General features: G+C 41.1%; 4 protein-coding genes across 6 annotated transcripts; 3 read left to right on the top strand and 1 right to left on the bottom strand.

The window, feature by feature from the left end:
• Positions 1–104: 104 nt before the first annotated feature.
• On the top strand, positions 105–2,016 carry LOC117563960 (transmembrane protein 115). The gene is made up of 3 exons (XM_034242536.2): positions 105–938; positions 995–1,351; positions 1,410–2,016. The coding sequence occupies exons 1-3, from the start codon at positions 415–417 to the stop codon at positions 1,876–1,878; spliced, it is 1,350 nt and encodes a 449-aa protein (XP_034098427.2). The 5' UTR covers positions 105–414; the 3' UTR covers positions 1,879–2,016.
• Positions 2,017–2,812: 796 nt separating this feature from the next.
• Positions 2,813–8,597, top strand: LOC117564785 (UDP-N-acetylhexosamine pyrophosphorylase). 2 transcript variants are annotated; one of them, XM_034243693.2, is made up of 3 exons: positions 2,813–3,124; positions 4,577–4,945; positions 7,195–8,597. In XM_034243693.2, exons 1-3 carry the CDS (start codon positions 3,022–3,024, stop codon positions 8,298–8,300), a joined length of 1,578 nt encoding a protein of 525 aa, XP_034099584.1. In that variant the 5' UTR covers positions 2,813–3,021; the 3' UTR covers positions 8,301–8,597. The 2 variants fall into 2 exon arrangements, with proteins under 2 accessions (XP_034099584.1, XP_034099583.1); XM_034243692.2 differs by lacking the exon at positions 2,813–3,124 and adding an exon at positions 4,267–4,373.
• A 423-nt stretch (positions 8,598–9,020) lies between these two features.
• LOC117563573 (ATP-dependent RNA helicase DHX33) lies at positions 9,021–11,769 on the bottom strand. 2 transcript variants are annotated; one of them, XM_052002389.1, is made up of 3 exons: positions 11,706–11,721; positions 11,512–11,639; positions 9,021–11,442 (listed from the first exon to the last, which is right to left on the bottom strand). In XM_052002389.1, the coding sequence occupies exon 3, from the start codon at positions 11,433–11,435 to the stop codon at positions 9,348–9,350; it is 2,088 nt and encodes a 695-aa protein (XP_051858349.1). In that variant the 5' UTR covers positions 11,436–11,442; positions 11,512–11,639; positions 11,706–11,721; the 3' UTR covers positions 9,021–9,347. The 2 variants fall into 2 exon arrangements, with proteins under 2 accessions (XP_051858349.1, XP_034097849.1); XM_034241958.2 differs by having other exon boundaries at positions 11,512–11,769.
• A 188-nt stretch (positions 11,770–11,957) lies between these two features.
• LOC117563574 (uncharacterized) lies at positions 11,958–12,928 on the top strand. Its single transcript, XM_034241960.2, has 4 exons — positions 11,958–12,110; positions 12,172–12,444; positions 12,525–12,626; positions 12,685–12,928. Exons 2-4 carry the CDS (start codon positions 12,190–12,192, stop codon positions 12,823–12,825), a joined length of 498 nt encoding a protein of 165 aa, XP_034097851.1. The 5' UTR covers positions 11,958–12,110; positions 12,172–12,189; the 3' UTR covers positions 12,826–12,928.
• The last annotated feature ends 625 nt before the right edge of the window (positions 12,929–13,553 follow it).

The following is a 13,553-nucleotide window of genomic DNA, read 5'->3' as shown; positions in this document are numbered from 1 at the left end:
GTACTAATTTTAAAATTTCAAAATTGTTTTAATTTAGAATTTTAATAATATTGAATTTTTCTGCTTGTAAAAGTAACGGTTTATTATGCTTCAGGAATACCCATAATACCATTTTAGCTATCGAGGCAATCGACCTAATTTCCCTCGCATCGCTGCTGACAACACAAGGCATTTCTGCGTTCGCAAAATTTGGTCACACATTGTTTAGCTGTAAAATGGAAAAATAATCATAAATAAAAATAAGCAACTATAGACGCTGTTTAAACAATAAAAAACGCAACAAAACACACGCACACATGCTCAAGCGCATTCTCACACGGCGATTTACTGCATGCGAGTGAAGAGTGCAGAAAGAAAAAGCAAACCAAACATACACCAAAATCATCAGGAGACGAGTTGGGAGTTGAGTTTGCCATGTCAGCTCCACTTTCGCGCAACGTGCCGTATTTAAAGCAGCAGCTCACAGCGTTGCTGCACAACACATCGCCGGTGATAACGTTGATCTGTCTGGTGACTACTTTTGGCTATCTGCTCTCCTACTCGGAGACCGCGGTCCTGCTGCTGAGCGTAACGCCTGGCTACATTCTGCCCAATGGCAAGTTCTGGATATGGACAGCGTTCACGTTCTGCTTCATCGAACTGCACTGGTGGGAGGTGATTGTCGATGTTATCACTGTGGGACTGTGCGGCAAAATGCTGGAGCCCCTTTGGGGACAGTATGAGATGTTCAAGTTCTTTGCGCTGAGCAATTTTGGTGTCTCGCTGGTGACATCGATTTACTATTTATTCTACTATATGGTGACAAAGAACCCAACCATTTTGTTCGATGTACATATTCATGGTCTCGCTGGCTATGTGGCTGGCATTTGTGTTGCTGTGCGCCAGATAATGCCCGATCATTTGATCTTTAAGACACGCTACGGGCGTTTAACCAATCGGTAAGTGAGGTGTAACTATAAAGATAACTTGCTTTATCAGTTATTTGTTATTGCAGCAACGTGCCACTTACGGTGCTGATCTTTGCCATCATTGGCTGGGCCATTGGTATGCTGGATGGCACTTATCCTGCCATGTTTGCCTCTGGCGCAATTGTGTCTTGGATCTATTTGCGTTTTTATCAGCATCATCCCAATGGACGAGGCGACAGCTCGGAGAGCTTTACATTCGTCAGCTTCTTTCCGAATGTCACTCAGCCATTCATCAGCATTCTGGTGAACCCAATTTATAGGTGCTGTTTGCGTGCGGGCGTCGTTAAGACGCCAACGCCATTGCGCAGCATTTCAACGGCCAGCTTAACTTCGGTCTCTGTGCAAATGCCAGGCGTGGATCCACATGATATTGAGCGTAGACGGTAAGTCGCCTTTTTTTTTGTGTTTTGACACTGCCTAATCATTGATTATGTTGGACAGACAAATTGCTCTCAAGGCACTGAGTGAGCGACTTAAGGCCACGGATTCCACGCGACATGCGCAGCTGCCCAAATCATTTCCTCAGCAGCAGCAACAACAACATCACCATCATCAGCAGCAGCACAAGCATCACAGTCATGGAACGGGACACAGTCATGCGGCTGGTCACAGTCATGGCTCTGGCCACAGTCATGCAGGTGGCCATAGTCATGGTCAAGGAGCTGGACACAGTCATGGAGCGGCGCAGGCACCGCAGCCAGATTTTGTCAAGCCAAGCAGCAGTAGCAGTGCGACACAGCCTATTACAACGGCGCGGTCTGAGCCGCGAATGATCAGTACGATGAGCCAAATTGCAATACCGATGCCGGCGCCGCCGCCCAAAGAACAGACGAATCGTGAGCAGGGGACAGAGGGAAATGCGGCGACTGCTGCGACGCTCATCGATTTGAATGACGAGTCAGAAGCCTAGAATGTGTGTGTTTAATTTTTTTTAATTTGAACGTAAATGAATTTCTTTCGATATTTAAATGATCTGCTTATGATTATTTCGTGTATAACTGCAACAAGTGCGCTCTTAACTAACTGTATTTCCATGCCTATGCTTAAACCATAACAACACATGCATACATACGTGTAGTCTTCTAATTTGCTTGCGGCTAGACTACGCCCTTGTTGCATGCCCACATGCTGCAGTCGAAAGCGAATGCGAAAACAAGAAAAACCTTCCATCAACATAAAAAATAGCGCCTATTGTAGTTGAAACATACTATATATACATGCATACTTTTTGTTGTAGTCTTTACATGTATTAAAAACAAAAATGCTTTATTTAGTTTATAATAATTAATGTAAATATATTTAAAAGCCCAAAAAACAAAAACATTTTTCTTTGCCCGCAAAATTTGAGTTTCAAATAGATTGGTGCGGACTGGTTCCATTATAACAAAAAATTTGCCAAATAAAAATTTTTAGGTGTAATTTATTTCTAAACAAGTGCTTTATTTTAGGCAGTGTTTAGTTTATTCAATACAAAAAAAAAGTATAAATAAATAAAACTATCACACGTATAGTACTTAAAAATACTTGTAAACTGTCGCTCAACACTAGTATCGATACCTCAGCTTCACAAATGTAGTATATTACTTTTAGATGAAAAAATACTGAAAATATGTATATTCCGAGCTTTTGCGGTTACTTTTGCTACCATTTGTATTCAAGAAATTTCGTTCAGACTTGCATTTTTCTTAAAATTATTTCATTTTTAATGTTGATTCTGTAATTTTGATGGTATTCTTGATGTTACAAATATTTTAAGAATAAACTATTTTTGAGCTTTCAAAAATTGCGGGTAACCAGCGATACGGCATATTTTAGCATATATTGCAATTCCACTTGTGGTCACCTTGCAGTTGGCCAACGGGATCGCATTGATTTTTAGTTTGTTTGTGTGCTTGCCACTTGTTTTTTATTAAAGTATTATACACGTAAGACGTTGACAAAAATCTGTAGTGCAACCAACGCCTAGAAGATGTTGCCTTAATTATCCCGAAATCAAAAAACAAGTGGTTGCACTGTGTAAATACTGAGTTTGAGGCGCACAAACTGCGGGAAGATGGATAACGGGTGCCTTTGTAGGTTACAATCAGAAATGGGTCGCAACAACAATAATAGTGGACAACAACACAACACGAATAGTGGGCGCCTGCTGCGAAATGGTGAGTTAAAACTTCCGATAAGATGGACGCAAAAACATAAGTGGAATACCCAGAACGATAAGACGAATTTGTGATGGAAAAAAAGTTCTTAGCGGGCGGGTCTCTGACCACATATAAACAAACTCTTGTTATCTTTAAAAGCACACATCCACATTGGTATGCTTGTGTGCGATTGTTCCGCTTTTTTGGCGTTGTAGGTGTGTCTGTGGTTGTGTGCGTCGGCGTGTGTTCATATGTACATACATATGTACGTATGTGTGGGTTCTGCGGTTTATTGCCTACGTGTAATGCAGTCGAAGTTAACGTTAGCGACGCTTCGTGGCAAAAACAAAAAATGAAATCATGCTAAACCGGCCTCGCATTTTTTTTTTCTTAATTTTTGACAATTCTTTGGCGCATTTACGTAAATGCCATTCGATTTGAACTCATAATTATTGTCCATAAACTAGTTTCACACTTGACGAAACTTGTTTGCAGCAGGAACTTAAACTGGAACTGGAACTGGGCTATTCTAGGCATCGCCCTTTAGCATTCCTGGTTCTTTGTTTAGTTCCAAGCGCAACGGTTTTTTACTTTCACTTGCTGCAATGTTCAGGGCCGTTGAGTTTTGCAATACCTCTGTTTAAAATGATTTCAACAGCTCCCATTGCAATTGCTCAAAATGATAAATTGACTAAAAATATAATTGAAATTGAGGGTACCATTTGCATATGGATGCTTCGAATTACAATAATTTTCCGCTATTTTTATTACTCAATGATTCAGTTTTAGTCTGCATGTCGAATAATTCCAACTGCTATACATTATATACTAAGGGTATTTAAATTTGAATATCACACCTTTTTTAAAAGCCAAGAGCAGTCATAAAGTATTTCTCCATTGCTTTTATTGTTTTTATCTAATTCTAACGTCAGATAGAAGCTTAAGTGTGTGTGTTAGTCTGCTCCATATTACCGTGGTATTAATATGCGCCTGCAAGCACGTCAAAGCTCGCACAAATACAAGCGCGCACAACACAGTCACACAGGCAGTCACAATACAATACATATGTATGTAAATATACCTGCTTGTTTACACACATGCGCGCACGCCATTCAACAGCCGCTACTAAGCGGCGTCAGCGTCGACGTCAGCGTTGACGTCGCCGTCGCCTCGACTCGACGGGCAGCTCCACTTTGTGAGCAAGAAAAACCACAGAGGGCGATCGATTGGCGCTCAGTTGCGGATTGGTTACCACGTACAACGAACGGTTCGTGTCTCTGTTTGTCATTATCAACATTTTATCGCGCTAGACAAATACAACGAAAATAAATAGGCAAAAAAAAAGACAAGAGAGGCACTACACACTACTTCATCAACAAAATAAACATTTGCCAGCTAATTGCCACTAACTCCACTATTTATCTCTCTCCCCCTCTCTTTGCTGCTTTCTTTTTTGCACTATTGCAACAGCAATTAAATCATCGCCAACAACAGCAACAACAATGACAGATTACCAAACGCTGCACACACGACTCGCTCAGGTGGGCCAGGAGCATTTACTGAAATTCTGGCCAGAGCTTACAACGGATGAACGCTCCGCTCTGGAGCGGGATATAAACGAGCTCAATTTGAACGAGATTAAAATGTATTTTGATCGCGCCACCATTTCGATGAACGAGAATGGCATCAAACTGGACGACCGCCTGCAGCCGATACCCGATGACCAAATACTATCGATAGCCCGCACTAGCGAGGACAAATTGAACTCGTATCGTGAGGAAGGACTTCAACAGATTAGCGATGGGCGTGTCGCTGTGCTGCTTATGGCAGGTGGACAAGGTGAGTTTTTCCCCTTTTCTCTTTCTCTTCATTGCAATCTAAACACAATTGTTATTTGATGAGTGCATCAACTGCTCAGGGGCTGTGGGATTTAGTTGGATTTCATACGTGTTATATACCTGGTTGCCAAAAATAGAGGCATCTCCCTTTCAATATACAAATATACACATATATGTATATATATTAGTGTTCATTGTCTTATCTATAGCACATACATTTACAGGAAATAAAGGGGAAATCGGGCAAACTATCACTGAATATAAGAAGCTTTATCAACAGTTAGAAAACTGATATACTTTTTTCGAAACAAATCGAAATTCCTATCAAAAATTTGTCTTTTTCGTCATTAAATCTCAATGAAAATTGAGAGAGTTTATTAAAAAAATTAAAAATCTATCAGATGTTTTAGATATTTTTGTGTTTTGACATCGAATATCAAACAAATAATGAATTGGTTGCGTGATAAACATCTGTTGTTTGCCTTCACTACATAACAGATATTAGATAAATAGACACACTACACAGAGAGCAGATAGATTGTTTTTTGTTTCTTTGTTATTGCAGATATTTTTAACTATTTCTGTTCGCAATCGCCTTGAGATGCAATAAAGAAAATGTAAATTAAAAAAATATTTGCAAAGACAGCAACAATGCAGACTTGTAAGTCTCTCTGTGTGTTTGTGTTCAAAAAGCTAATTAGCTTGATATAAAAATGCTCCATCAAATTTACAGACACACACATGCAAAGCTCACATACACACACACACATTTACAAATGAGCTCAATCAGCTGCTGCCCACTCATGCAGCGGTCATTTCTGTAGTTGTAGTTGTTGGTCTCACTGTGACGTTGTTGTTGCTGCCTGTAATTTGTAATTCAGTGTGCAAGACACGCCACACAGCAAACAGCAACAGTACAAAGCAATAACAATTTAAGCCATTCTTATGGCCAGCCAATATACTCTCGACTTTATTCCATTCCCAGTTGCCTTTCTTTTTTTTGTTTTGCTGAATTCAAGCTCTGGTTTTTGTTGCGCGCCATTTGACATTTCCCGTTTATAATGTTTTAGCCTGCTGCAAAGCGAAATCACGTAATTGCCTTTAAAGAAAAATCAACAACAAAGATGTGAACAAACAACCCCACTAGCCTCTTGGCATTTTGTTGGTTACATTTATTACGTATTTTTGACACGTAACGTAACTCTAAGTAACGGTGAAAATTGTAGGCGGCATTGCGTTGCCAACTGTCACCGAATATGCTGTCTATCGATAACAATCTCGCGTTCTCCAAGCTGACAAATTAAAAAAAAAAAAACACACAAAACAAAATTAACAACAAAAGCGAAGTAATAATTAATTGAATAACCGGTAGTGTATAGCTGACCTTATGACAGGTTTAAATGCTAAATAGCTACAAGAGTTGCAACAAAAACAAAACAACGGTTATTGAAAGCGAAACCATGGTGGAAATAAAAGAAACGAGTTTTTAAGGTCAACCGGCTGGGAGCCCAGCAAAGAAAGATAGTCACTTTAAAGAGTCGCCTTTTCTGCATGAGATCAGACAGATAATGTAGTTAGTACTGCTGTATGTGTCCTTTGTACTTTACAAAATATGCGTTGGAATGTCGATAAATACTTATCGATAAAATAACTAATAACGGCTCTCAGCACTTTGAGTTGTGTTCTTTACAAATCTTGTACTAAGCTTGACATACGTATACATACATAGGTATACATATGTATGTATGTATGTAGCTCTAGTACAGAGTTAAGAGCTAACTTGCAAAGATTCCTTTAGAAAATTGATATATATTTCAAGTTTATCCTTTTACAATGTGTTTACATTTTTTATAATAATAAATTATAATACAATAATTAAAATTGTATAGATAAGAACAGTAAATATTATTAATATGTGTTAAAATATTATTTTTTTTTCGAAAATCAGAAAATAACAAAACTACTTTCAATTTATACTGTTATATTAATAATCTGCAAATAATTATAAATACAATTTTTAAAAGATAAACTACATAGCTACTGCAAAGTATAAAGGTAGCAACAAATATTAAATATTTATTGTTTGCAAAAAAAAATTCAAACCCGTTTGGTTTCTATCTATTAGTATTTGTAATTAAATTTTTAAGGACTGCAATCTTAACTAAATCTATAAATTCATACAGTCGATTGACACCGATTATTATATCTTTAATCTATAAATATCTAAAAAATGTATGCAATTCATTGCAGGCACACGACTCGGTTTTGACCAGCCCAAGGGCATGTACGATGTTGGCCTCGAATCGCATAAAACGCTCTTCCGCATTCAGGCCGAGCGCATATTAAAACTGGGCCAGTTGGCCGAGGAGTTGACCGGCAAGCGGGGACACATTGTGTGGTACATAATGACATCAGAGCACACCAAGCAACCGACTCTTGCGTACTTTGAGGCCAACAATTACTTTGGTCTGCAGGAGGAGAACGTGCTGCTATTTGAGCAGGGATCGTTGCCATGCTTCGACTACGATGGACGCATCATACTTGACGAGAAGCATCGCGTGTCCCGCTCTCCCGATGGCAATGGTGGCATCTACCGGGCCATGCAGGTCTCGGGAATTCTTGATGACATGCAGCAGCGGGGCATTCGCTATTTGCACGCACACAGCGTGGACAATATTCTGATCAAGGTGGCTGATCCCGTCTTCATTGGCTACTGTGCTCAGGAGAAGGCCGACTGCGCGGCCAAAGTGGTGGAGAAGTCAGCGCCTAATGAAGCTGTAGGCGTGGTGGCCATTGTGGATGGCAAGTACCAGGTTGTGGAGTACAGTGAGATCTCTGCCAAGACCGCCGAGATGCGCAACTCGGATGGACGCTTAACTTTCAGTGCGGGCAACATATGCAATCACTTCTTTACCGCCGATTTCCTGCAGAAGATTGGCAGCACCTATGAGCGTGAACTGAAGCTGCATGTGGCCAAGAAGAAGATACCGTTTGTGGACAATGCCGGCAAACGCTTGACGCCCGATAAACCCAATGGCATCAAGATCGAAAAGTTCGTCTTCGATGTGTTTGAGTTTGCCGAGAAGTTTGTGGCCATGGAGGTGCCACGTGAGGAGGAGTTCAGTGCACTTAAGAATGCTGATGCCGCTGGCAAGGATTGCCCCAGCACAGCGCGTGCCGATCTGCATCGGTTGCATCGCAAATATATTGAAAATGCCGGTGGCATTGTGCACGGTGACATCTGTGAGATTGCACCGTCTGTCAGCTATGCTGGCGAGAATCTCGCCCATCTTGTCGAGGGCAAATCGTTCAGCAGTCCCGTGTATCTGCGTGATTCCCTGCAAGGACATCTCTAGACCCATACATATATATATATGTACATATAGACTGATGAATGTGGATAGTTTCATTTGTGTATACACAATTTTGGTTCAATTTCAATATAATACGATTATACTATGTTTAAGATAAAAGCACGAAAATTCCATAGTTTTCAGTACTTAAGCGCAACTTGTCTATAACTCAGTTGCCCCAATTATGTTTTGTCTCGTTTAACTACTTATTATTTGTGCAATCGTTATGTGAATATATACATACTATATATACAATATACCATGTAATATATGAATATTTTAATATGTTGTCAAATACAACTGATTCGATTTGTTCTTATTTCAATGGTTGGAACGCGTCTTTAGCGTCGGTTTAATTTGCATACATTTAAATTGATGTTATAACGTAGATCCTAAAAAGTTTGATTTTATCCAAACCAGTTTTTTTCTACATTCTAGATAGATAAGGCCTTTTTGCCTAATATTTAACATACGTCATTTTTATTTAACTTAATCGATTATACGTATGGAATCGACGCACATCTTTAAAATCTATTCTTACTTATATATATTATTATATATATATTGCAAAATATCTTTCTTGGCCTTCACACAGTAAGCGCATTTAATCTTAATAACCAAAGAAGTCTGAGATCCAGTTTCGGAAGATGTCTCTAACTGGTTTTGTTTAAAACCCGCCTCAAATATGTTGTCTGACATCGTCAATCGTCTGAATGATACATCAGTTTTTTTTTTCTCATGTTCCAATATAATTTTATTATGTTTTAACTAGAAAATTTAACTCTGCTACATTTAAAAAAAATGGTTAGGGCTTATAATTAAAGCAATGGTTATTAAAAGACGTTAACATTAATGTACTTAAGATTAGTAAAGAAGGAAATGAGTCTTAACTATGATTCCCTGCAAATGTTCAAGGAATTAGCCACAACTAACTGAGCGTGTCCTTTCCAAACTTCGTTTCAAATTGCGGACAATCTATTCTCCCCCGACAATCCGATCAATATATCACTCCATAGAAGGAAGCGATTCTACGACCAAACTCAAATGCGATTATTTAATATTAAACTTCATGTTTGGCAGCACTTCTTCGATCCATTCCACGCTGATCTCCGTCACCTGTCGCAGGAAATTGTGCTCCGTTTGCACCATCTCGCTGAACAGGATGCACTGTGGCTTGTACTTGCCGTGCAGCACACTGGATGGATGGATTTTGGCCTTCACCCGTCCACTGAGAGTCAGGTAGTGTCCCTCCTTTTGAAGCGTGGCCATGTTATCGAACAATCCCGTCAGCAGACACTTCTTGACTGCATCTAAATTGTCGCCACAACTATTCGAAGCCAGGCCAATTCTGTTGCATATTTCAACGAGCTGATTGCGTACATTGCGGGCGTAGTTTAGATTCCTAATGTTCAGGAAGTTGTCATGGCACCAGACTTTGGGTTTATCCGTTTTCTGAAATGTCGCAAACACATTGAGCAGTGTCAAATGATCGCCGTGCTTGGACTGAAACTTGGCATGTGCCAACGCAGCCAATTCACTTTTATCCGTGTGTCCAATGAAAACATTGTCGCTAGACAAAGCGGCCACCAAGCTGAGCATCTCCTCCATGCAGCCAAAACTGGGAGCCGCCAGCAGCAATTTAGCAAATCTCGGATCCAGGGGAAACTGGGCCATCAAGCGACCCGTGCTCGTTATTGCGGGTGGCGTCGCAGCGGCTTTGACGGCGCCCAACTGCTCCAAGGCCTTGTAGGCGCTTTGCACGCCCTCCGGATGTGGCGGATCGATGAAATCAAAGCTGGCACAATCGATGCCCAGCGCCAGCAGCTGCAACACCGTCGACGTCAAGTTGGCACGCAGTATTTCTGGTTGAGCGGCAGACCTAAACTTTTCCATGTTGCTCTTGGTGTAGGTGCGATAGCATTTTCCTGGGGCATCCCGTCCAGCACGTCCACTGCGCTGCCAGGCCTGTGCCTGTGAGATACGCACAGTCTTCAGGGTGTCTAGACCTGTGGAAGGATTGAACGATTTCTCCTTGACGTAGCCACAGTCGATGACACAGCGAATGCCCGGTATGGTGATCGATGTCTCGGCAATATTTGTGGCCAGCACAATTTTTCGCGTATTCGCGGGTACCGGGAGAAAGCATTCCAGCTGCTTGCCCTGCGCCAGTTGCGCGTACAACGTGAAAACACGCACATCCGACGGGCCCGAGTTATTGATCCGCGCCAGCTGTCGAATCTGCTGAGCCAACGCCTCAATCTCCTCCTGGCCGGTGAGAAAGATAAGCACATCATGATTTATGGGCTCATGACGATGTATATCAAATAGCGTGACCAGGGCAGCATGTATATAATCATCCTGTGACTCCTTGGCGTGCATCACACGCACCGGATGCGTGCGTCCCTCCAGATACATGCCCTTAACCTTAAAGTACTGCCCGAAATGATCAATGTCCATGGTGGCTGAGGTAATGATCAGCTTCAGCTTGGCCATTTTGTGTTTGCGTCGCTCCTGTTGCGCCTCCTTCACTATGCCAAACAGCACATCCGCATTCACAGTTCGCTCGTGCGCCTCGTCCAGCATAATAGCAGAATACCTGCGCAATAATCGATCGCGGATGGCTTCGCGGAGCAATATGCCATCGGTCAGATAGCGAATGCGTGTGCGTTCCGTCGTCGTGTCTTCGAAGCGCACCGTGTAGCCCACAGTGTCGCCCACGTTGCACGACAGCTCCTGCGCCACTCGCTTGGCAATTGTGATGGCAGCGACGCGACGTGGCTGCGTGATGCCAATGATGCCATTGGTGGCATAGCCGGCCTGCAGCAGAAACTGCGGTATCTGTGTCGTCTTGCCTGAACCCGTCTCGCCCATGATCAGTAGAGTATCGTTGGCCTCCACCTCCTTGAGGATGCGTTGGCGGCAATTGTAAACAGGCAGCGCCTTGCGATCCTGCTCAATTGTGTTCTTCTTCATCACGTTTTTACCGTACTGATGCTGTTGTTGCTGTTGCTTGGGCGGAAAATAGTTAGGCTTCTTGATAGAGTTTTGCTCCTTCATCGGTTCTATTTTGCGCTTCATCGGGAACACGGAGGCCATTCCCGAGCTGCCATTGCTGTTAATCATGTATTTGGATTCCATGTTTGCTCTGTACATAAGAGAAAAGCATTGAACATTTATTTACTAAATTGTATTCTGCTGTTTTCAAAACACTTACTGCGAACATGGAATGTCTAAATAAATACAAATACACGCGTTATCTCTAGGTAATAATTGCGGTTGAGGAACACATCAATGGCACTATTACTGCATAATTGTTTTTACAATTTATGAGCACATCAATTTCTAATGGCAAAAATCATGCTTTTAGTTACACATAAATAATTTCATATCATTTATTATTGTAGTTACTCTTTTAGATAAATTGTTTCTTAAAAAAGAGCTTTCTTAACACATGTGTTGGGATGTGACCACAAGATAAATTTAAAAAATATGCGTTTCAAGTCTCATGAAATATACTAGATCTAAAATACCTAAATGTTCTGCTGGCCCACACTGTGGCGATGGCGCTGCGCGAAATGCCAAATGCTATCGAAAAAAACCCCAGCCCAGGGCTTTCAACTACTATTTTTATTTATTGAACAATAAACACAAAAGGTTAATCTACTTAAAGAATCTTATTAATAGACAGTTAAAGTAAATACTGGGAACACCAACCCAGCTAAATTCTCACTGGTCACTGAAAAATACTTGCATTTGTTCAGAGTTTCGTTGTGAGTGGTGAATTGGAAATCAGCTGTTTTCGTTTTTTCATCGGTGCGTACTTTTCATAACATTTTTACTTTGCACAAATATTTTTCAATAATTTAATATACAGAAGTAAGGAAACAGAAAAATGGTTGCCGGCGGTGCCTCAGATACGGGTGGCGTTAAGCCCATGGCCATTGCGGGCCGCATGGTGCGCGAACGTGAGCGTTTAATTGGTATGACACCCGATGAACGCGCTTGGCGCAAACAGTGGCTGAAGGATCAGGAGCTGCACCATGGACCACGTAAGGTGCCTGCCCTGGAGTTAGAACTCAACAATCCCATCAAGCGCTTGTACCGTGCACCATTGGACACCATTACCAAAGTTCTGTCACCGGCACTTGTGAGTTTCGCCCTCTTAGAGTCTCATTATGTAATCGGTGCAATAGATTAATTTGATTTTTGTTTATTGCGGCTTTTAAGGGATTCCAACGTGCCTTCACAGTGCGCTACTGGACAGGAAAGGCACTGATCGCGCTGACGGGCATTTATGCTGGTGCCTATTATTTTAAATACAATCAAAATGTGAGTCCTTCTTGATCTCCTTGTAAATCCAGCCATTTAACTTGGCATTTGTCTGCAGGATTGGACTCGTAAGGGCGGCTGGCGTGTAATTTCGTCGCGCAAGGCGTGTCTGCCTGGAGACGAAGGCTATCCCCGTGTCTCGGATCGTTCGGCGCCTTCGGATTATGCGGCGCGTGGCTTCAAGCAATCGCCCATATAAGCATTGGAACTTATATTTTCTTTAGTTTCAAATATTAATGTTAGCAAAAACGAATTCGCAATAAACTTGGAGCACACTCAAACAACAGTCGGTCGTAAGTGAATGAAGTTGTCTATATTTTGTCATGGCTGTGCTACAAAATTTTTGTGCTGCGTTTGCCATAAATACTATTTTCTTTTTGTTTTCTTCAAAAGCAACATAAGCATTTTTTGCAGCTGTGCCAATTTCATGTGTTTAACCATTTAGTTTCTTTTATTGTGATATTCGAGTTTCACAGCATTAAGTCGCAGCGCAGTAATTTCGTGTCGTCCTCTTTATTCAAATTCAAATTCGCGCGCCTTTATCGAAAATTCCTGATTGGAAATATTTTCTCATTTCTATGTTAAGTGTTTACTATTGATTTAGGAGTGTTACCAGAGTATTTGCCAATAGCATAAGAAATCGAAAACATGCATATGTATTTTTTTTTAATAAGCTCAATGAATTATGCTTATGTGTTTTGTAATATTTTATGTTTTGTTTTGTATATATATTTCTAATCACAATAGCTTTAAATGTGTTCAGTTTCAATCAACGCGCTTGTTTTGTCATTCTGCGATGACAATGTTTACATTTTTCGCTGTGAATGGCATTTCGACAATGTGATTTCAAGCAAACCATCGTTGAGATATCGATCATCACTAGCGCATTGCTCTTCCTTATAAAACGATAACCGATAAAGAGAGTAA

Source organism: Drosophila albomicans, chromosome 2L (assembly GCF_009650485.2).
Source record: "Drosophila albomicans strain 15112-1751.03 chromosome 2L, ASM965048v2, whole genome shotgun sequence".
NCBI lineage: Eukaryota > Metazoa > Arthropoda > Insecta > Diptera > Drosophilidae > Drosophila > Drosophila albomicans.
The sequence above is the reverse complement of the archived record's forward strand: the minus strand, read 5'-3'. Positions and strand labels throughout refer to the sequence as shown.